The sequence below is a fragment of the Carassius auratus genome, unplaced genomic scaffold, assembly GCF_003368295.1.
Source record: "Carassius auratus strain Wakin unplaced genomic scaffold, ASM336829v1 scaf_tig00042130, whole genome shotgun sequence".
In the NCBI taxonomy this organism is placed as follows: Eukaryota; Metazoa; Chordata; class Actinopteri; order Cypriniformes; family Cyprinidae; genus Carassius; species Carassius auratus.
In genome coordinates, this window is record NW_020526695.1 from 3,600 (window position 1) to 28,444 (window position 24,845).

General features: G+C 37.1%; 1 protein-coding gene across 1 annotated transcript; it reads left to right on the forward strand.

The window, feature by feature from the left end:
- Positions 1-264: 264 nt before the first annotated feature.
- LOC113085622 (probable U3 small nucleolar RNA-associated protein 11) lies at positions 265-8,026 on the forward strand. The gene is made up of 8 exons (XM_026255219.1): positions 265-393; positions 688-749; positions 1,977-2,079; positions 2,179-2,292; positions 2,381-2,474; positions 6,861-6,991; positions 7,333-7,443; positions 7,652-8,026. Exons 1-8 carry the CDS (start codon positions 334-336, stop codon positions 7,733-7,735), a joined length of 759 nt encoding a protein of 252 aa, XP_026111004.1. The 5' UTR covers positions 265-333; the 3' UTR covers positions 7,736-8,026.
- The last annotated feature ends 16,819 nt before the right edge of the window (positions 8,027-24,845 follow it).

Consider the following 24,845-nt stretch of genomic DNA (forward strand, 5'->3'; position numbering starts at 1 on the left):
GACTTATATATTTTTTAATAATTCAAGTAAACCATTTATGAATAACTTTCGTTATCTCTACATTTTATATATATATATATATATATATATATATATTTATTTATTTATTTTTTACTTCTATTACATATAATAATAAATATTGTGCTTGATCAGGTTGAAAAGGAAAAATCTTACCCGCGAATCTGCTGCCGAGAAATAACACGCTAGTGTGTACCATCGTATCCACGTGAGTTAAGAACCATACATTCGAGATTGTGCCGTGTACCTAGTTCGTGTCTAGGTTTTTTCTCCCATCATTCACAACTGGATTTGATTTTTTTAGATATTACAGCCATGTCTTCCTTTCGAAAAGCCTTGAAATCTAAACAACGAGACCACAAAGAGCGATCACAGGTAAGATTAAACATAACGTACTGGGTAACTCGCGTGCTGCCTTGCTAAATAGCTTTTGTTGTAAAAGGACTCATAGACTGTTGAAACAGTGTATGTAACAGTGTATTATTATTATATTTAATCTGACAGATTAATGTACGTATGTAGTTATGGTGGCAAATTAACCAGGTAACGTTTAAAGCGAGTTTTACTGATATCCGATGGCTAACGTTACTTTAGCTTTCCCTAACAGTGAATGAGAAGGTTTAACTTTCGCATTTCTTGTTTGTTAACGTGACTTTTCTACCATCTCAGCTCGGTTTCAGGAAACATTTGGGACTACTGGAGAAGAAGAAGGATTACAAACTTCGTGCAGAGTAAGAAATAACACAACTTAATTATTGTTTTTATAGTTTTATGTTTACTGATTTGGATGCTCTCCCATAAGATATGTCAATGAAAAGTTTTATAAAACACGAAATACATTTATCGAAAATAACACATTTGAAATAAAATGAGTATATATAATACAGTTAGAGAGCAATCTGTAAATACTTGATTTTTTTGTTGTTGAAATATTGTTAATTTTCATTGCTCAAAATTTTAAGGAATATTAGCTATGGGTATTCAACTGTTATAGTAATGTCTGACAAAATAACCAAGGCATTTAAAACAACAACTTAATTTGTGGAAAACACAGTGATAGGAAATTAGAAAACAGATTATAACTCAAAGTTTGGAGGGTTACAGATGTCAGAAATTAGTAGGAAGTGTAGAAGCCCTTGCTTTGAGTGACTTGAGCACATCTGCAGCCGTTGGGCATCACTAGTTTCTGCGACTGCGCTCGCTGGTGTGATTTTGGTCCACTCTTTTTCCAGTCAATATTTTGGTAACTGTACTGGGTTTCTTAGCAATAACTTTGCTTCCAAGGATTTTAACGGAGATTTTAATTTGGGTTTAGCTCAGGACTCTGGCCCGGCCATTTCATTATTTCAGTGTTATTAGCTTCAAGCAACTGCTTTGTGCTTTACCTGTTTTGAGGTGTGACGGGGACATAATCCTGCATGAAAATTGCTGGATGATTGGGAGATGCTTGCAGGGAAAGTACTGCATCTTGCTGAAGGACGTTCTGATAAACGTTTGCATTCACCCTGCCTTGTATCTTCAGAAAACATCCCTCAAACCATGCCACTTGCTGCAGAATACAATTCATTTATTAAATATGCTTTTAAAAAAAGCCCTTCTGCTCCTATTTGGATAACTTCAAATAGGACTAAGCAGTGACCTTGAAATTTAGGAAATTGTAGGTTATTCTAATTTTGATGTCCACTATAAGTATGTAAAAATATAGATATGTGTCTCTGTGTGTGTCTTTTGAGAGCCTTAGTAAAGAGAGTAGTGAATATAAGAGGTCCTAATCAGGATAGTAGTAAATATAATATACTGGTACAGGATAATAACAATGAGTTTGGATGTAACTGATCACTTTATAAGATGAAGGCCATTATAGTTTTACTTCAGATTGGTTTGACATTGGAATATAGTTGAAATACTTCACTTATGATTTACAATCCGCTGTGTACAACATGTTATTTGTAATACAGTGACTACCATCGGAAACAGAAGACCCTCACGGCCTTGCGCAAGAAGGCAATGGATAAGAACCCGGACGAATTTCACTTTAAAATGATACACAACCATTTAAAGGTTTGTCCCCTCTTAGAACTGCTACTGCATTCAACTATCTTAGCCTGAAATGGGAGCAACGAGGTTTGTGAATCCTCTGATCATTCTGCTACTGTTCAGGATGGAGTTCACGTGATCAAACCAAAAGACGAAACCATGACAGAGGAGCAGAAGAAGGTGATGAGGACCCAGGACATCAGATATGTGGAAATGAAGCGAGTGTCGGAGATGAAGGTGGGGCTGATTCTTCTTATGTATCTGTTTATTTGTGGCTTCACCCCTTAAAGTGGAGAATAATGGCTTAAATGTTTTTATTTTTCAGAAAATCGAAAGGATGAAGTCAGAGCTCCACCTTCTTGATGTTGATGAAGAAAAGAAAAATAAGCATGTTTTTTATGTGGACTCAAAAAAAGAAGGTACCGTAATATTGCATAGCTACACCTATTACATAGTGTAAACCTACCTTATAATCAGATAGTATCATATTAATATATTTATTTATACACCTTATGCGCCTTACATTGCTATGCCAGTAAAATAAGATTTATTGATGTAATTTACATTTTAATTTGACATTTTTTTTTTATGTGGTTCGATACAAAACATTTGCCTCTAGCTACTTAACTTTAGCTTTATGTGAAGTTAAAGAGCAGGCCAAATGGGTTTTTGAAAAAATATCTCTTTTGCAGTTTATAAAGTAGCTATCCTTAAATGAAAACATTATGCAAAGTTGTTCATCAAAAAAGTGCATGATAAATAAAGATATTGTCTTTTAAATGAGAGAGTCGTTTCTTAATCGCCTTAATGATTCGTCATATTTTTGCTTGTTACAGGTATGCATCACTAGGTAACATATTTGCATAATCCCGCCTGCCCGCTAAATAGGAACACTCTGACTTGCCCACAAACACTTCCGCTAGTTAGTTTGTTTACTTCACATCATGTTGAGAAGACGCTGTGTTCAAGGATACCACAGAAATACGATTCAAACCTTTTGTTTGCATGTAATTTTAGTAATAAAAATTAGGACTTAAAGCTGCAGTCGGTAACTTTTGACGCTCTAGCGGTTAATAAACAGAACTGCTTGCGGAAGAACATCGTAGCCGGAACTACTTCTCTCTGTTTATGTCTATGAAGAATCACAAAGGTACTGGGTTAATCCGCCGCGGTACCCCCGAAGCAATCTAAAATAGTCACAATATAAACACTTATTATAGGTGTACCCTAATGATTCAGGACAAGCTAAAAACACGGTTTGGAAAATGGATTCATGGTGTACTCGCTTATTATATAATTTTTTCTACATTTTGAACACAAACAAAGTTACGGACCGCAGCTCTGATTGGTTGTTTCTTACCGGGAGCGGATGGCTTTCTGCAAATGGCAATAGGACCACTGGGAGGAGCCAGAGGAGCTTGATTTTTTTCACAGATTATCTGTCTCATATTCTACTGTCAGGACATAATTACAGGTTTAACAAATATGTAAAAAATATATTTTTACAAAAGTTACCAACTGCAGCTTTAATAAGGACTGCTTCTATAATCTGGCTGGTTTTCTGAACTTAGATGCATTTAAACCTGTTGTAGTTGCTACAACACAAAATTAGGATAGCATAGGGCTGGGCGATATGGAGCAAAAAATATATCTCGATATATTTTGCTATATCTCGATATACGATATATATCTCGATATCTTTACAGGAAAAATAACCCCCAAAAAACTACTGCAAAAACAAATATGGCAAATATTACATGTTAAGGGGCCTATGAAACATTTTATTTTTTTCTTCACCATATGTTTTATTGTTACCTAATTCTGTGTGCATAAATGCATAAAAACAACTTAATTAGTTAAAAACAATTCTTAAAATAGCCTTATGTGAAATGTTTTTTTCCCTTCAGAAATTCTGTGTATTTACATTTTACTGATTATCAAATGAAGGCATAAAACATTCATTTAATTTATCTTTTAATTATTTAAAGGGGATTTACTATTAAAAATAAAACATGGGAGAAATGTTGTGTGATTATTCCTTATAAAATTATGTTCGTTTCATTTTAATAGTAGTAGTAGTGGGCTATCTACATTCTGCTGTACAATAGTAATAGATTTCTGTCAAATACTTTTATTTTGACGGGTTTACCTTTACAGTTCTGTGTATAGCCGCGTTTCCACCGCAGGAACTTTACCCAGGAACTAGGGACTTGGTCCGGTACTTGGTGTGTTTCCACCGCAGGAACCAGGAACTAAATAAAAGTTCCGGGTAAAAAAATGCCCCCCAGAAAGTCCCTGCTGGCGAGGTGGTACTTTTTTAAAGTTCAGGAACTTTCGGGGGCGGGACTTTGGCGCTAAACATTCTGATTGGTTGAGTTCACGCAGCATTGGTTGAGTTCAACCACCATTTATTCGGATCAACATTTTCAAAATATTACTGTTATTGTGTCATGAAATGTAATTTTAAAAGTATTTCAGGCGAGAATGTAGTTGTTTGAAACTCAAATCTGTTGTTTATTTATAAAGACAGCGCCTATTTAAAAATGTGTTTCGCCGATCTCGTAGACGGTGAGCTCCACTCGATCAGCGGGAGCTCAGTCCTCATGTATCCGCAGAGAGCAGCCTCTCCTGGGATAGACTTTCTGATATGTGCCGCTGGCTCTGATGTGTCTTTAGTGGTTAAACATAAAATATAATTCAGCTGCGGGGTAAATCTAACAGGTTTTCTTTGGTCTGTATTCAATTTATCTATATGTTAAAATGAAAATAAAAAGGCAAGTCTATATAATATTTCTTTCATTGTAATGGCTGTATATAACGTTACACTTATCCCTGAACTAAGTACATTTCTACAGCTGTTATTATGTTTAAATGAAAATGAAAGGAGGCAGTGGTATTTTATATCCTATTTCGTTTTATTGTAAATATACTGAGGGGAAAATTGCAGTAGCCAAAGCAATCTGAGTTCACGCAGCATTGGTTGAGTTCAACCACCATTTATTCGGATAATTTTCAAATATTACTGTTATTGTGTCATGAAATGTAATTTTAAAAGTATTTCAGGCGAGAAGTAGTTGTTTAAAACTCAAATCTATGGTTTATTTATAAAGATCATGCCTATTTAAAAAATGTGTTTCGCCGATCTCGTAGACGGTGAGCTCCACTCGATCAGCGGAAGCTCAGTCCTCATGTATCCGCCGAGAAGCAGCCTCCCCTCGGATAGATCTTCTGATATGTGCCGCTGGCTCTGATGTGTCTTTAGTGGTTAAACATAACATATAATTCAGCTGCGGGGTAAATCTAACAGGTTTTCTTTGGTCTGTATTCAATTTATCTATATGTTAAAATGAAAATAAAAAAGGCAAATTTATATAATATTTCGTTTCATTGTAATGGCTGCATATACACATTTCCCTGAACTAAGTACATTTCTGCAGCTGTTATTATGCTTAAATGAAAACGAAAGGAGGCAGTGGTATTTGATATCATATTTCGTTTTATTGTAAATATACAGTAAGGAAAATTGCAGTAGCCATGACGACCAGACTGAAGTTATCAAGTACGCTGCTGTTTATAGATTTACCGGACTTGCGTCGTCGCGGATATCACACTCCTGAGACGAATGCACAAAGTCTGAACCAACTACCGAGGATGCACGTCCAAAATCAGCGTACTTTTTTTATTTTTATTTTTATCAGCGGTACTTTGTATTGAGAAACGCGCGCAGACCTACGTCACCAGTCTATTTGCCTAATCTACCCGGTACTTTACACCGCGGTGGAAACGCAGAAAGCAACAGGTCTGGGGGAAAAAAAGTTCCTGGGAAAAAAAGTTCCTGGTACAAATGTTCCGGGTAATTTCGGTGGAAACGCGGCATATGTGATACCACAGTCTATGATGTGATATGAGCTAGTCTTACTCAAATCAAACGGTCAGATGCTCATGAAGTGACTCTCAGTGCAGTTCTGGAGATGTTCCTCATGTGTTCACGTCTTTATTTAGAGAGAGGAAAGACAATGTAATCAGCGCGAGCGTTATGCGAGCTTCCGTGTTTAATGAATGAAGACGCGCTTCTGCTCCATTCGTTGACACAGACACGCAGAACATGCAGGATTCATATTTAAATAGACTTTTCCGGGTTAATATTTGCAGATATTAGTCCATTTCGCGATTTGATGTAAGTGCATGACCGACTTTTGATTAATTCATTTAAAATTTGACCAATTCCGTGACATTCCGCGTTAAACTGTCAATTCCATTTTTATGACTGGATTCCGCGATTCCGTCCGCGTTTCATTGGGCCCTACAGTAGACATCTGCCTGCCGTTCGCCCTACGTCTTAAAACTGAAGTATCTCCATATAATGGAGCCAGTTGTCTTTTTTTTTTTTTGACTAGTTCTCTACACGCGAGGTGAGAGGGGACAAAAGCAAGGAGGCGGGGGGCGAGCACAGCACAGGGAAGGCAAACAAGCAAAGTGGCGGAATCAGAATATAAACAATATATCGATATATACGATATGTCAAAATCCTTATCGTGTTTAAAAAAATATCTCGATATATTTTAAATATCGAGATATCGCCCACCCCTAGGATAGCATATGACCTGCTCTTTTAATACTGCATGATTGTAAGTTTATGAATATTTGAATAAAAGTTTGAGATCAAGTGATACTTGGTGGACCACTTGCAGTATTGCTGCAGACCCCTTTGTTATGTAGACGTAATTTATTGTTTGCTTGCTTATTTCATTTTTATACTTTAAAATTTATTTTTTTTTTTATATATATTTTTTTATTTATCCTAGTGGAGGGCTTTGATCTGGCCACACACCTCAACACAGTACCTGAATTGGTGGGACGAGCATATAACAGACCTACAATAGAGACCCTGGAAAAGAAAAGCATTGTGGGAGCAGTGGATCCTCAGAGAATAAAAGTAATTTAGCCACTGTATAGCATTCTTTGTATAACCTATGTAACCTAAGTATTTTAGTGTGTACACTGCACTGTTGAATCATTTCTTCATTCATTTACCCATTTTTAATAAGAATTAATATATTTTACACTAATTTAATAATTGTATAAATAGTAGTCATGACGACTTATTATTAAACTTATTATTATCTAAATTATTCATAATTATGATTATCTAATAATTTTTAGACCCATGAAAATGCAGATCCTGGTGTAAATCACATTTTAACACTAACTTCTCTGCATTTATTGTACCATTTCTCATACTTGTCATTTTCTAACATGTTGAATCCCCTTTCTCAGAAACTTGCAAAGCAGAGGGAACTTCAATATCTGAGGCTTTCACAGCGTATTGACAGAGAAAAAAATATGTTTGTCATTAGCCAAAAGATCCAGACTAGAAAAGATCTGCAAGTAAGTGAATTCTTCTACATTTCACATAAACCCCTTAAACATGGGCACTTCAGTACTTTTTATAATCATTTCAATTTAGTAATGCATGGATTTACCAATGATCTTGTTTTTAAGAACCTTATCTTATGATGAAGTGTTTGTTGGTGGTGATTTCAGAATTGGTTTTCATTTTTGTGTGACATCTGAGTTGTGCTTTTATCTCTGACAGGATAAAGTTAAGAAAGTGAAAGTCTGTGAGGAGACCGAAACTGCTCCAGCTGTCTATAGATTTGAAGCTAAGAGGAAAAGATGATGTCTTTGTATCAGTACACCGTGGAAACTCACTTTCTTGTGACCATCAATCAGCAGATTCATCTATGAAGTGGACTCTCTTTCACTTCTATAGTGTGGTTTGAAAGACTATGCTGGGAATCTTGCACACTATATAAAGCAAGGAGTTTGTAGATATTTACTGCAAAATCGTTTATTGCCTTAAAATACACATACTGTTTTGTAGTTCTTTAATTTAACAGTAGATGGCACTAAATCATCTCATCAAATTTACAACCTTGATAAATATAATAAAAAAAACAATTTTCCTGGCTCTTGATGTAGGCATTCAATTTTTAAAATGCAACTATTATGCCTTCAAAATTCAGTCTCAACTCTTTAATGATTAGGTGACATAGCAATATAATTTATATTACATGGTAGATCCATAATTCAGAAATATGGTTTCTGTATATATATATATATATATATATATATATATATAATTGTTTTTTTTTACTAATTTAAATTTTTTTTGTCCTATTACATCCTTTGTCCTATGTTTACTTTTTTTTTTATTTTTTTTATTTTTTACATTTTGCCATTACCATTACATCTTTAAATTGACTTAAATTGACTGGCTACAAAGATAAACCCGGTTTCCGGGGGCTCTTAAAAAGTCTTACATTTTGTTTTATCAAACTTAAGGCCTAAAAAAAGTGATTTCAAGTATGATTTCAAGAGGTCTTAAATGTGGGTATGAAAGACCAGAATAGCGGCTGAATGTGACGATTAAACTTCAAAAGGCTGATGTTATTATTTCATTGAATAAACATGAGCGCTGCACATTCAAAGTCCAGTGCTGTTCTGCTGTTACCAGGGAAACAGTTATACTCTACCAAACGCTCCACCTGCTGGCAGTATGAATGATCATTTTCAATACAGCATTTTTGTGATGTAATGTAATGAAGTCTTGTAGGTTAGACTAGTGTGCGTTCTTTCACTGCATGCATTAATCAGTGCATTTAGAATGATCACAATTTAAGAGGGGGAAGAACATTTATATTTATATAATTTCATATAGCTACAATCACATGAAAAGTGACGTTTTTTTTTCTCCTAAAGCAAGCATTATTATAAATGTGATTTGATTTTATAAAACAGTTCATGAGATTAAGTTTTAGACACCATATTTCCTGTTTTTGCTTACCCTCCCCCCCCATTTTTTATTAATATATTAATACTTTTGACTTTAAATGGCTAAAATGTATTTTATAAAACGTTTTTGTAACTGAACTGTAAATTATGCTTTTTACAGTAATTTTATGTTACTTTATATGGCACTATAGACATTGCCCTACCCCGCTCATATGGTATTAATTATGTGTTCAGGTCTTAAAAAAGGTCCTGCAGAAACCCTATTTAAAGCAGAAGTTAATTTTCTCAGAACATTAAATGGCCCACTTTTAAGGCCCACACGTCTCTGCATGACTTGATTGATCATGCAGGTGGCAGCGGCTTCATAAACAGGCCCCATCCATTACTCTCTCCTGGGAAAGAAGAGGATTGAATCAGGAACAGGTAAATGTCACTGTGTTCGAGAGGAGCAGGCCAGGAGTCTGTCTGTTCCCACGCTGACCACAGGAAAAGCAGTTTGTAATGAATGCTGCGTGCATACTGCTGCTGTACTGTAATACACTCAAAATGTTTAATTCTTACATGCTCTTCTTTACACACACACACACACACACACACACGCATATATATATATATATATATATAAGGAATTACAAGCCAGTGTTCATAGTGACATGTGGATACATGTCCAAGTCTGGTGATATTTACAAAGCAGCTCCGTGTGACATATCAATATTGACCTTCTGTATTTGCCAAAAGAAGTCACTGGCAGTGTGTGCGTCATGTGGCTGAGCATTCGTCACTGCAACCGCCTCGGTTTGGAGTGGTGGGTCATGCAGCCATGTGCGCAGTTCCGCTCTACTTCTGTCTGTCATTACACAGAAAGCCACTGTTCTTACTGAAGCCTGTCTTTCATTCACATCAGCTTTTGCATGGGGTCATGGCTGCAGGTCTACCAGCGCAGTGTTGACAGTGACCCCTAGATCTGAAAGATATTGGTCAAAATCCTCCACATTGTCCCGTAATGTTATTAACATTAGGAAATATAAAAGAGGCCTCCTGTGGCCCTCATGGAGCTCTTGAGCCATTTGTTAAGGGTTTGGGATAGGAGTGTTGAGTTGACAATAGTTTTAAATAGGCTCATTTGATGGGATGGTATGTGAAGTCTATGCTGAGCCTCAATGCTTTTGCTCTTCTTTTTTGTTTTTTTGTTGGTTCAGTGAAATGATTAGTGAAATCTTTAAGATGTGTACTTGGGATAATGTCTCAACCTGACTCCTGAGTAATTAATATTAAGTGATTCTGAATGGCACTAATAAAATGAGTTGTAAATGCTGTTGAAGCCTCTCGGTATGTAAGTGAGTTTGAACAAGCATTTCATAGCAGAGTAATTTGCTTATTGCTGATAAGTATCTCTCTATTTCTAGACTTTTTGCATGAAAATAGATCACACTGTAACAATTTCCATGGATTAAACTGTCATTTCAGATGCATATAATATATAATGATTAATATGAAAGCATTATTTTGTAGGCAATTAACGCAAGAGCTTTTCACAGCTGTATAGTGAATTGAGCTTTGTGAAACTGGAAGTAAGGCCATTTCTTAATCACTCTCTGTTTAAAACAGCGTTGGTAACTCAGAGTAGTTTTGACTAGAGTATGATGGCCTTGACTGTTATTACAGCACCTGAGCCCACTGGATGTCAAGCCCCTAGCTGCCTCTTCTCTGCTGTACCTCAAAGTCTCCTTTCATGAGTGAGGTTAAGAACAGCACTAATCGATTTGCCAATTACGGTTCAGGGTAACTGGGTGGGTGAACAGTAGAATCGGTGGGTTGTGTGGAGAAAAAATGGCTGAGGTTCTTATATCTGCCCATTGAGTAGCACCACACTTTGTCACACGGCTTTTGAAGTAGCAGATTGTAGCGAGAGCTCGAGGGGTGGGGGTTTGTCTCTGTGCCAGAGGGAAAGCAACTGAAGGAAAATCTTTATAACTCTCACTGCATGCGAGTGTGCGTGTATGTGTGTGTGAGGTGGGATCACAGAGACCCCTTTAAATAGTCACTAATTAGCCATGAGCCTGTTTGGAAGAGGCACTTGAATTGATTAAATTTGCATGGGAGCCTAAATCATGCTAAGGACTCCTCCCCAGTGGAGCTCGTTTCCCCTCTGCTCCCCAGACATGGGGGCCCATGGGGGGGACCCGCTGTGGGTGAGAGGACAGGACAAGGCGTGGCGCGCACCCATCTACTTGGGTATTACCGTTAGTCCATCACTCTCCCACTGGCAGCTGTGTGCCTGGGGGATGTGTTCATTACACTTTAACTACTGGATCTGTCCTTGTCTGCAGGCAACCGGGTGTCATTGTCTGTCTATCGCTGCGTATACCTCCACACTCTGCTTCTCTCAGCCTTATAAAACAACAGTCTGGCTTTATGGTCTATGATGGCCTGTCAATGGATGCACCTTATTGTTGTTTGCTACATCATTGTGTCTCCCTGTAGGTTTTTAAACTGCTCTCTACCATTACTTCAAAAACTTAGTTCAGCCAAAAAAAGAAATTGCAATTATTTACTCACCATCATCTTGTTTTAAACCTGCATTGCTTTCCGATGTTCTTGCTTTTTTACTTGGTACAATGTTGTTTGAACTCCAATGCTCTTTAAAGTATCAAGTTTTATACATTTTAAATCTTATGAGTATATTCTCTTTAGTTTTACCTATTGAAGCTGACCCTATACCAAAGATCCCAGTGACATGTAAAAAAATAATGAGAGTAATTTTCACTTTAAAATTATTGTAATATGTTTCTATGACGCTTGAACACTTTAAACCACAAAATGACTGGAAGGGATTCACAATATAGCTGTACCATATTGGTTATCAGCCAGTATTAGAGTTCCTTTTAAAATGCTGTTCTTCTCTTTTCTTCTTCTTCTTCTTCTTCTTCTTTTTAAAATAAAAACATCAGTTCATATTGCGCATATCCATTTCCATTTCCTCATTTTTACTTGCATTAATATTACCTTTGCCATCATCTAATGCTCAGTTAAATCTATTCTTCAAAAAAACAATAATCATTTAATAACACTTAAATCTGATCATTAGCAAATCTCAAAATAACCATATATTTTTCATACTGTACATTATAACGCTGTGGTGCCTAATTTTAACTTGTAGCTTTCAAAAAGATTTGTGTTTAATGTTTTAACTGTGTTGATTTAGACAAAATAGTGTAGACTTTTAAAATGACCACAATCGGTAATCAGCCATAGGATGAAAATTATTATCAGCTTATCGGTATCGGTCAGACTATTATTATTAACAAATCTCGAAATAAGTATACATTTTTCATAATGTACATTATAAATCTGTGTTGCTTAAATTCACTTGTAGCATTTAAAATAATACATTTGAGGTTTAGTGTTTTAAACTGCATTTATTTAGACAAAATAATTTAGAATTCTAATATCGACCATAATCGTTTATCAGCAATAACATAGCATCAGTGCATCCCTACTGACAAAATAAGATTCAAATAGTTTCTAGTAACATTATTTCTGTTTGGTGTTGATTTTACCTTGACAAATGGCAGTAAGTCTCCAGAGATTGTTAGCACTTAAACAAGTTCTTGCTTTAAATCTGGGGTCTCCGAGAACACAAACATATGTAACATTTTTCACAGAGTATGTGTAATTGGTGTTATCACTTGGAATCTTTGTTAAAATGTTAATTATCAGCACTTAATTATCAACGTTTTTGAGGCCCCTGTGGACACCCAAGCAGAATGTGAGGGTTAAATCTTTCAAATGTACTGCATTAAGCTGTATAATAATACTTTTATATCATGATATTTGCTATATCTGAATTCCATTATTCCTGTAATAAGAACAGAGTGAATGAGCATTCCAATATATTTATCACACATTCTCAGTAAATCTTGCACTCTCTCTCTCTTTCCCTCCCTCATGGGACTGGTCCTACGTTCTGTATGATTGCTGTAATCAGATCGTGCTGTTAATCAGAGTGTGTTCGTCAGTGTCCTGATGAGCGGCCCTCGCTGATTGTAATGTGATGCCTCTGTTTCAAAAAGGCCCCCCCTTCCTGAGCACATACACTATATCATCCCTGTCTATGGCTGAACGGGGCAGCCTTGTCACCTAAAGCATAATACAAGGTGGGATAGAGAGAACCCCCGGTGGGGGTATGTAGTGGGTTTGGGGTCCAATCTGAAATGCTTTATGACCCTGTCTTGTCCTGTCATACAACAAACAACAACATTCTCTGTATCTCATCGTCTTGCTTGTATTTTAATGAGGTCCAAACAGTTATACTCTTACGCCTGCCTCATCAGCCAAGTCCCTACCAGGGCTGATACAAATTAATTAACCTAATTAGAGGCTGTGATTGCAGACGTGATAGTGTGGGCCGGGGGAGGAGGGTGGCGAGGGGGGCTGCACTGGCAGGCAGGGCTCTGGCTGTAACAAGCCGCGAGGTGTGGGAGAAAAGCCAGATCACTGCGCATGGCTAATGAGCGATAAAAAGAAATCCGCCAACTCTCCTTTTCTTTCCCCTCAAAAAATCTTGGTGTTTCATAGGCCCTTTTAATTTTTTTTTTTGCATATTGTATATTAAAATCAATCATTCTCCAACGTGCAGTTTTTTTCTCAGAGGAAACTCCCTCCTCATATCTATATGTTTATTTTATGTATATGTTCACAGAGCTTAACTTTCCTCAGTCTTTGTTGGTTCTTTTCTTTAAGTGTGTCTTGCTTATCATTTCCTCCCTGTGATTTGTTCTGCTTCTCGTCGTCCTGTATTCTCTAATGTTAATACTTTAAACCCATCCAGTCCACTAGGTACTGTGATACTTATCTTAAACCTCACAATCTGTCTTTCTCTCTCACTCTCTAACCTTCCCCCTCACACACACACACTCACACTCACTACAAGAGCAATATTTAAATTTCTTGCTGTTTGTTTTGGAAACGAACCATGATATTCTGGAAAACGAAGCAAAGTGCATTTTTTCTTGCCTGGATCAGCAATTCTAACGTTTCTAATGAGTTGGAGGAGGACTGGAAGTGTAATCTGAGGGAAAAAAGAACAGTTTCTCAGGAAGGCAGAATGTTCTTTTCTGCCTTGTTGAGAACACACAGTGCCCTCCTCATTAACAAGTCATAGTTTACTGTAGCAGTTAGTAAAGCGTTCAACCCATCCAATGTCCTTTGGTTAGATAATCTGACAACAAAATTCTCTGTTGTGGGACATGGTGTTTACGTAAAATTGAGGTATTAAGAGGCTTTTTAACCTTTACAGACACAGAGACCCCTTTTTAAGGCCCAAAGTATGAGAAAGCTATATTTACTCGATAATATTTTATAATAATTCTCTTTACTTATTATATATTTATTTGTTATTCTATATATAGATCTATTAAAAACACACACATAATATATTATTATTATTATTAAAACGTAACAAATCATATTAATATTTCAAATTTTCAATATTTATTTAATGTATTTAAATTAAATAAATAAATAAAAAATATATATATATGCCTATATCGAGACACGACTAAATAATTTATTTACTCATGATTGATATAGCAGTCACCTTGTGCTTTGGTGAGATGAGGAAGTGACAATTAACTCAAATCTGTATATCCTTGCCATCTCTTTTTTTAATCTCTATATCATGCACTCACTGTCTCTTTCTCTCTTTAGATAAGTGCTGTGCTATCATGCGGAAGGTAAGTGCAGCTCTTTTGGATTCTTTTCTCATTTAGCGGTCACATTTAGTCTTTAATTAAGCCGAGAGCGATACCCCGGCAATGAGCTGATGCTATCTAGGGGCCGTCAAGGCACACTAGGTGATGAGGGCCCATGAACAGACTAGTGCTTACGTTAAAATCTCTGTGTGTGTGTATGGGCTGAGTGTTGCTTTCAGAGCTAAACAGCTGTAGAGTGGCTGATATCAGATATTTATAAGAGGCTCATGAATATGGATGGCGGCAATATGGGGCTGATGTTTGTCCTCTAAAGGGATGAAAGGAGAATGCACTCTCCTCCCGGAATGACACAGTCAGGGCTGCTTGGAGAGGAGGGTGGAGTGGTCTACACAGTGGAATGGTAGGGAGAGGTAGGTACCGAAAAGGGATGACACTTTCTTTGCTTCCAATCAAACTGTGCAATTTCTTGGGCGAACTGCTTAGCATGACACTTTCAACCAACTATGTGTTTTATAATGGGCATTTCCTCACCTTAGTCAAAGATAAAAGAAAAGGCAAGATAGAAAAATAAATAAAATCAAATAAAAACTGCAACAAAACAGCAGCACTCTATGTAGTGTATTCATGTACACACTTATTAATGCATATATATATATATATATATATATATATATATATTTTTTTTTTATGTATATGTGTATATATATATATATATATAGAGAGAGAGAGAGAGAGAGAGAGAGAGAGAGAGAGATTCTTTATGTTTTTTAAAAGAAGCATCTTATTTAAAAAAAGGTAAAAATAGTAATATTGTGATACATTATTATTAAATATTTTAATATATTTTAAAATGTAACTTATTCTTATGATAACAAAGCTGAATGTTAAGCAGCCATTACTCCAGTCACTCCATGATCCTTCAGAAATCTTTCTAATATGCCGATCTGGTTATGTTGAAAACAATTGTTTATTTTTCAAATTTGTATTTATTTATTTTTTGTTAAAAGATTTTTTTCAATTTTCCTTGATGAACAGAAAGTTCAGAAGATCAACATTTCTTTGAAAATTTATCTAGCATGTCTTTACTGTCACTTTAAAATAAAATTTCTGGAAAACAATAATAAAAATAGTATTCATTTATTATTGTTTTTAGATCTTACTGACCCCAAACCTTTGAATTGTAGATTAAATTAAATGTATGCATTTAGCAGATGCTTTTATCCAAAGTGACTTACAGTGCATTCAGGCTAGCATTTTTTATCTAACATGTGTTCCCTGGGAATCGAACCCACAACCTTGTGCTGGTAACGCAATGCTCTACCACTTGAGCTACAGGAACACTAGAGTATGTATTTAGTTGGTAAATAAGTCCCAAAATACCCTTAAAGTACCCTCAGAATTTGAGATCTCAGTGAATAGGTAAAGGTAAATATTTTGCATGTTTGCCCGCTGCAACATGTATCACCTGAGACAGGCATTTCTACAGGATCCATGTATTTAGATCTGCCAGACATGATTAGCCATCTAGCAATGTTAAAGTCATAACTGAAATGTCCCGTAGACTAATTTTGCATGAGGCCGCTGTTTCCTCTATATGATGTCTGCAAATTAGATGAGTGCAATGAAGTTAAATGAACTCAGTACAATCAGGGTCAAGCTCTGACCAGTCGGATGGGCCTAAAGCCTGTGACCCTGCTGCACCTCTCCACTTCCTCCCCTATACTTTATTGGCTAATCCATTATGATTAATTGCCTGGAGCAAAGCTACCTAAAGTTGCATTAGTAGTTGCCAATTACCATAATTGTGATGTTTCAGTATGGTTAATAGGCTGACATGACCTTGCCCAAGCACTTGGCAGGTACACGTTGTGCAAGAGCGGAGCCATGTGGAGTAGCCATATTTAGAATATTACTGATGGAGAGTCGGCCCCGTTGATTCATTGCTACGTTTGAAAGGAGAAGATGGGGAACCAACAAGGGACAAAAACATGCATTTAGGAACCATAAGAATGACCGAAAGATACAGTATTTAAAACAAAGTAGATGGACGCAGTCACCCAACAGAGCCTCCTCTGTTTGATGGCAAAACGAGGGCCAAAACATAATGGCCTCTATGGTGGCGGCCTTGACCATTCAACCTTTGAAATACCTTCATGGTGAATTTGGCTGCGTAGGAGCACTGTTGGGACGTCAGTGTGGGCATAAGAGTGGCAGGGAGGGGGTCGGAATTTTAAAAATGCCCCCCGAAAGACCAGAGGGGTCAATGCTTTGGTTTTTGATTCTTTTGTGAAGTGGACAAATGATCCCCGATGCTGCACAATAATGTTTTTATGAGACTCTAAATTTTGAGATGAAGAGGTCCTTTGTGGGTGTGGAATAGCCAACACGTGGCCACCCTTGAACAGTGGTAGTCCTGCAGCAAGACTGGTTGATCTTCGAACACTTTTCTCTAACAAGAAGCCACTTTGTTCCCATCAGACAAGGGCCACTCAGATATTACCTAGAGGACAGGGTGAATTGTGCCAGTGCGGCTTCTGCAACCAGTGCACTGGCTTTATTCTGAGAGATAATGTTTCTCTCTCATCTGGGGCTATCCACCCACCACTGGGATCCCTGGGAACAAAGAGACTGCTTAGCAAAGAGCTGATTGCTCTGCATATTTTCGTACTAAGCTATTTGTTTACAATTATACAGAGAATACACCATTCAGAAATGAAATGAGAATACCTTTTAAATTACAATTTAATCTCAGAATTTGAATTGAAACTAAACTGAGAAAGGAAATATGCATAAAAATTCAAATTTGAAATCAAGGAAGTACTATTAAAAATAATTGAATTGAATGAATTGATATTTACGTAACGGAATATTTTAATGGAATGCTTGTCAAGAAACACTTTAAATGTTGGCTTGACATTTTGTTTGAAAGTTTTGAGAAAAAAAGGTAAAGTTTGAGGGTTTATTGCTGTTGCTTTCAGCCAGGGGTCCGGGGCCTTCAGCACTGTTCCAAGGGGACTGCAATATGGCTTAAAATAATGAGCCTTTAATGTGACACATTTGCAATAAAATGTAATTTTTTCTAGTTATGTCAAGCTCAGAAATATTTTATTGGGTGTAAGTTGCTATAAAAAAAAAACAAAAAAAAAACAAAAAAAAAAACAAAAGAAGGTAATTAAAAAGCCTTGTTTATGGCATATAAATTCATTGATGATAAACAAAAATGTAAACCTCTGACAGCATTCAGTTATTGAAATTATTCAGTTAATTGCATTATGTACTTATATTTAAATTAATAATTTGGTACAATGCACTTATTGTGTACATACATGTTTTTACATTGTACTTGTATTAATCTATATATAGATATCCGCATGCAATTACATAATGAAACTGTTGACCCACCCATACAGTACATATGAAATGACAGACATAAAAGTTGTTTTGAGTACATTAAAAATTACACCTTAACCCACCTTTACCACCAAACCTGTCCCTTACCTTACCCGTATCCCACCTCAACAGCAGCAAAAATGTTTTGCAATAATCACCTGGACATCGACTTTTATCAGCATCAGTGTGATTTATATTGGTTTGATAAGAATTCATGTTTTTTCATTCCTCTTTATTATTATTTTCTGAACCAACCAGTTTATGTTTTAGATATTGAAATTATATAGCACAGATCCTTTCTAATATATTTTCAAAGAAGCTTTATGAATAATTAGTTACAGGCTGGCTTTCAGCCTCAGTCTACGGTTTCGTTCTCCAGAGACCACTTACTTTTAAACTACTTTGCTTTACACTAATTACATTGTTTGCTAATTGTGGGAAAAGACACATGCACTGAAAACCCCCCATCATGGTGTCAGCGATCCACAGTGGGCCCTTTGGATCATCCATTAATCTTTAGCCACAAACCTTGTTTGGTTTGATATAAACACGTGCTCCGAGGGCAACATAAGATTCATTCAAATGAATCATTCAGATCATGCTGGGAAATGAGTTTTTATAATGTGAATCTTGATGCACTGTACTTATACTGTACTTCCTATTGTTTCTTCTCCACATTCCTTTTCACCTGCTGGGAGACTATAGGGCAAACGGAAGAGGTGCATTATGGGCTGCGGTATGCCTTCCTAATGTCCCCAGAGTGATGCCATATGTCTCCTGTTAACAGGTTGAGGGCTGCCAGACACATAATCAATAGATCAATCATAGAAAGATCGTTTGCAATCAATCATTCGCCGCCTAAGGGTAGCACTCTCCCCTCCGTACTGTTTCATTGAACGGGGCATGGTTATGACACATTTATTTCTATCCTGCAACATTTCTCTTTAAAATATGTACACTGCGTTTGACAGTGTGCCGAAGCACACAAGGTAGCAAAACCGAGAGCATGGAACAGCACAGAGGAAAATCAGAGGAGGTACACTACCCTGTTGAGCCATTCTTCACTCCCAAAGCCGTACCCACTTCATCATAAAAAATCTATGAGCCAGCCCTGTGATTTAACACACATCTGAAGGCCTCTCTGTAGTAATAAGCCCGAGTCTGCTGGGGTAACGCCTGGTATCCGTGCGCACCAAAGATCCCCGGATAGAGGTCTCCATCACAGTGAAAGTGCCACATGGGACTCCGGCGAGTAGAGAGAAAGGGATGAAAGAATAATGAAAAGCCACTGTGAGTGAAACCGAGAAAGCGAGCAGGGGGAAAGAAAGAGAGGGGTATTGTTTCGCATCTGCATGCTCAGCTCGTCAGAGTTGCCATCTTGAATTCCATCCATTCAGATGTCAGCCACTGTGTAGGCCAGGCCTCCGACGCATTTCCCTGCCGCGTTCACAACAGACGCATTGACACGGCACTGCAGCGGGACATCTGCACACAGGCGCACGCTTGCATGCTCACGCAAACACTGGGTTGCTTTTGTATGGTGGCTATGACGCAGAATTTTAGTGACAAACGCAGGGGGCTCACAGGCTCTCAGGAGCATATGCTCAGTCAGGACCGAGGGTATTGCAGGGCAGGAGGGGTTATGGGCTACTGATGGGGGTGTTACAGGGCAGGGGCGTGCATCACGTGGGGTTTAGAGATATGGTCTTGCGTAGCAATGACCTTCAACATTCCTGGGTGTCACCGTATAGTGACGTGGGTGGGCCATTCACCCTTGAACCCTGAAAAGTACTCATGTAGAAATGGGCTGTAAACAATTCAGTTCAGATCTGATTCTGATGAACCCATTATTAATGTGTTTGCTGTAATTCATAAACCCTTTTGCTGTTAGACCATGCTGGTCTGCTGGTGAGTTTTATGGGGTTTTGTGCACTTTTTAGATAAACCAGCTGAAAACTAACTTGGCCAAATTTTTATATAAATTATTATTATTATACTTTTTTATCATTTAAATTTTTATTGTTTTTTTTATGATTTTATTTTTAGGGCTGCTATAGTTAATTCTTTGAATGATCTTAATGGGACCTTGTGCATTAAATTTCAGTACAGTCTCTGATGTTATTTTTTATGTAGTTGCATTTTCATGGTTATAAAATGTTTCAAATAATAAAATTAATTTCTGTCCATTTTATTTTATTTTTATTACTTTTTGAGTCATGTATTTTAGATTAGTTTGTTTCACCAATTATGTTGTTTGTTTCATCTGACAAAAATGTTTTCATTTATTTTTTGTTGTAGTTTTCAGACTCTGAAGACCAGCTTAAACCATTAATAGCAAACTGCTTTGACTGGTTTATTCGTTTTTCAGCAGGGAAATCATAATCAGTTTATGTTAAAAAGTGGGCTTTTTGCATCCGGTCTGTTTGGACAGAACCCAGAGACAGAGACAGACTTTCAGACCAACACTGTGTAGGAGCGATAGTCAATGTTATTGTTAGTGATAATGCCATGCACGTGTTGTGTTGTTGTCCAGCAATCGAAACATACATATTTAATAACGGCGGGCCATGAATACAACTGTGCCATTGTCAGAGCCTTCTCACACTCTGAAGCACCAGACTAGATTATGAATGCATTCACTGGTGAGACTTCTCAACAAATTCTTCTTTTTTTCCCATTATTAATGTTGGTTAAATACTAAATCTTGACCGAAAAGAACACAGGACATCTTACTCGATAGGCAACCTGCTCTTTCAAAAGGCCATCACAATTGTCACTCTCCACCAACTGGTCCCTTTTGGGGTTTCCTGGCATTTTGCACACAAGCCACTCATCTGCTGAGCGTGGCAGGATTGATGGATGGAGCTGGAGAAGAGGTTGGAGGGTGGTGGGGGGTGATAGGTGGACAGGAACTGGCTGGACCTGCCCAAATGAGTGCAGAAGAGACTGTGATGGATGTGGTCCTAAAGATGTTCTAGAAAGTAGATGATAGTCCGACTCTGAACACCGCAACAAATTGTCTTAGCTGCACGATGCAAATTGTTGCGTTGATGCACTATGAGCTTAACTAGCCATTTCTCAGATTAATATTGTGGAGATGACAAGCACGTCTCCACTGACTCTTCGGTCCAGTATACACAGCTGGACACTCAAGCATTCAATAGCTCTTTGAAGACAACTTGAAGCACTCTGTGAGTGCACAAATACTGGCCCCAAGCCAAGCTACTCTTGTGTCTGAGCAGCCTGGTGCAATTGAAAGGCCCTTTAGCTTGCTTCCTCAACACACTTTTCATCCTGGGAGGCATAGACCAGCACCCCAGAGAGCACCCATGGATTACCTGGACAGTGTCTTATCCTAACCTTCAAACGTTTTGCTGGGAGAGAGAGTCAATGTCACTGCAACAAAGGCACATTTGAGAAAAAGCCTGGCCCTCAGAAGCTTGGGCCCACTAATTGACGGCTTGAGGGAAGGGAAGCGACATAGACAGAGAGAGGGAAAGAAAGATATGAAAGCTGTTAAACCCACCCCACTAAACTATTCCTCCTGGCATATACAGACTTAAAATGCGAACTTGCCTTTTTTTTTTTGCTTTTTCTTCTTTCATGTGTTCAACTTCTTGCACGTCGCCCCTTCTTTCTTTTTCTGGAAATAGTAAACCCAGTAAACTTTTGAGATCCATTATTTACTCTCTTTCCTTTCCCTACTTGCCAATTTGGAGCACAACAATCAATTACCCCCCTGGCCCTCAGAACATGAAGATGAATTTTAGTCAGGTTAACTTTTTAACACTTCAGTAATGCTGTCATGGCCTTGCCTAAACACAAACACGAGACTGGAGTGGCCCCAGTTAACACGGCATTGTACGCTAATGGTCACAGAGGGCCCAGGGCCAATATTTAATTGTTGAGACCAAGCATAGTGAAAAAGGCGCTAAATCAATTAATCCTCTCCATTTCACCTCCAGTGTGGGGAGAGACAAGGGGGATCAGGCTTTCCTCCTGAGGGGATGCCGAGCTCCTTCACATCCAGCTGTCACCTATATCAGTTCATCATTCATGTTTTGGCAAACAAAACCTTCCAGCTAGCAAATGAGAGTGTTTGGAGTTGGGTTGGGATTAACAGATTTTTCTCAGTCTGTCTGAGAGAATCTGATTGTGTTTTGGACTGAGAAAGAAATCTTGGTTGCACTTTATTTTGCAGTACGTGTATTTACATGTTCTTATAGTGTATTTACAATGTATTCATCTAAGAAGGTTCTGACAATACTAGTAACTACTAATTAGGGTTAGGTTCAGGGGTTAGTACCTAGTTATAACATAGTTATTGTAATTACTATAATAAGTACATAGTATGTACATGAGGAACAGGACTGTAAAATAAAGTGCTACCAAAATCTTCAAGACAAGATCTTCAAGGTAACTACCTCTATCTTGCAAAATTATCTATATCTATATGCATTCTCACATATGATAATGGAACTTCATTTAACTGTGCACTGTACCTATATTGGGCACCGAATTTACTACAAAAAGAGATTTGCTATTTCTACCTGATATTACACTTTATTATTTGTTTCTTTTGTGTAAATGAATGACGATCAGTCACATTTAATGCTATTTATAGCAGTTAATTTACCCTACATTTTGTTATCTGACAAAAATGTTAAGATTGAACATTCATTTTTTTAAAGGTTGTTTTTGCAATTATATATCTATTCAAACTTTAAAACTATTTAAAAAAAAAATCTTTATTTTTCAAAATACATATTTTCATGAAAACATATTTTATTTTAACAATATAGATTTCCTGATTCAATTCTAAAACACAAGCTCTTGCTCCTATTACAATTCTGAATCGATTTGATTCTGATTCTTTTTGGTATGTTTCAGTTATAACAATCATTTTGTTTACATATAAATTCTCTCTGCTAATGCTATAAACTATAAAGGGCAGTTTCAGATTAATTCAAATTTTAAACTAATTAAATTTATTAAAATGATTAAAAGATTAAAAGATCGAGATAATAAGAGACCTCTTTTTTTTCGGTTTGCGCTGAATGTTTTTGATTCAATAAAAAAGAACCAACTCACTTGTTCGTGAATTGGATAATTGGATGTTTATTTTGCTGTACAAATGCGTTTTCATGCAGCCACTTATAATAGGCATACAGTAAAATGCCATTCTTGGGGTTTTAAGTATTTATATCAGGATTGTTCGAATAAAAACATAAAATCAATGTTTTTACCTCACACAGACTTCCACATTGATAAAAATGAGCTGAGACTTAAAACCTCTGTCTCCTGTCACCTCTGACACCACTTGCCTCCCCTGTCGAACGCGTCCTGTTGGCTGTGAGCCTGATTAGGAGTGTTAACGGTGCGACAGTGTCACTTGTATAGTGCAAAGAGCAAGAGGACAATCTTCCTGACCTTTTTTTTATTATTTAAAAATCAAACGAGTGCCAGCAGTGAGCCGAGGGAGTGCCTGGCACAGGGTTGACGGGATGACCTCTGACCCCTGGTGGTGTGTTGAGGGGAGATCGGCTGGACTTTGCCACTGAATATGAGGCCCCTAGACAGCAGAACCTCACAAGCTTGGTAATGATTTATGGGGCAAGGGTGTCATTGATGGCCGCTCGTCCCTGGGGAGCCCCTAAATGTTATTTTGACAGTGCTGAAAGCAGAGGTTAAAGGTGATCAATAACATGGCTGGTGAGGAGGAGAAAGAGAGGGATGGAGGGAATGATTTTTTTAATGCCCACACTCATTGTTGGACTCTTTGTGTCAGTCTTTCTAATTTGTGTCTTATGAGCAGAACTGTTCTCTCTCTAACTAAGAGAGATGGATGATTGGATGAGCACATTTGAGAGACATTAGCATCTGTCTGCTTTCTGTTTGTTCTCTGTACCTCTCCTGTCTGCGGTTACCTCCATTGTCAACTATTTATGAAATGAAATACACTTTATTGTTCCCAAAGGGTTTTATTTATTTATTTATTTATTTTTTGACTCAATGTTTATTTATTTTGCCCTAAAAAAAAAAAAGAAAAAAAAAAAGAAAAACAGAGGGTAACAGTGTGTCATCTAAGATTGTGTGAGTGTTAGAGTGACCCAGGGGTCTGATATTACCCTTTCCCAGGAGTCAATTTTAGCCATGTTTCATGTATAATGTATGATCACCTACTGGTGTCAAAATCACCTCTTCTGTATTTTTTATTTAAAATAAAAATAAGATTATTTCATTCACACCACTCTACAAGTCTTGAAACCTCTGAAAAATATACTGATGGATCAGAATTCTCTCACAAAAGGACTAAGTACACCAAGTACACAAGAATTTCACAATGAAATAATTCTGTTTACAACTCAAACTTATTCGTATACAATGTGAAAAGTATAGGAGAACTGACACGTCCCTGTGGAACACCTGTGCTGATACTTTTCAGTTCTGATAAAGTGTGGTTGACTCTGACTTGTTTAGTCCGATTAGTTAAGAATGATATATACCGCTTGATTCAAAAGGGATTCACACTGTGTGTTTTTGTTGAATAAAAAGGTGTGTCTCAATCATAATAAAAGCTGAACTAAAATCCACAAATAATAACCCTACATAGGCTTTTGTATTTTCCAGATGTTTAGTGATAAAATTAGTAACCGTATTAACTGCTTCTTCTGTACTACGACCCTCCTATACGCAAACTGTTATGGGTAAAGTACTAGATTAAACTTCTTAAAATGGACACCATATACTTCTCAAAGCTTTTCATTACACAAGCTGTCAAGGCTAATAGTCTAAAATCATTGTTCGCACTTGAACCTGTTTTTTTTTTTTTTTTTTTTTTTGATAATGGAAAAATTATAGGTTTTTTTTAGAGATCACATATAGTATGAA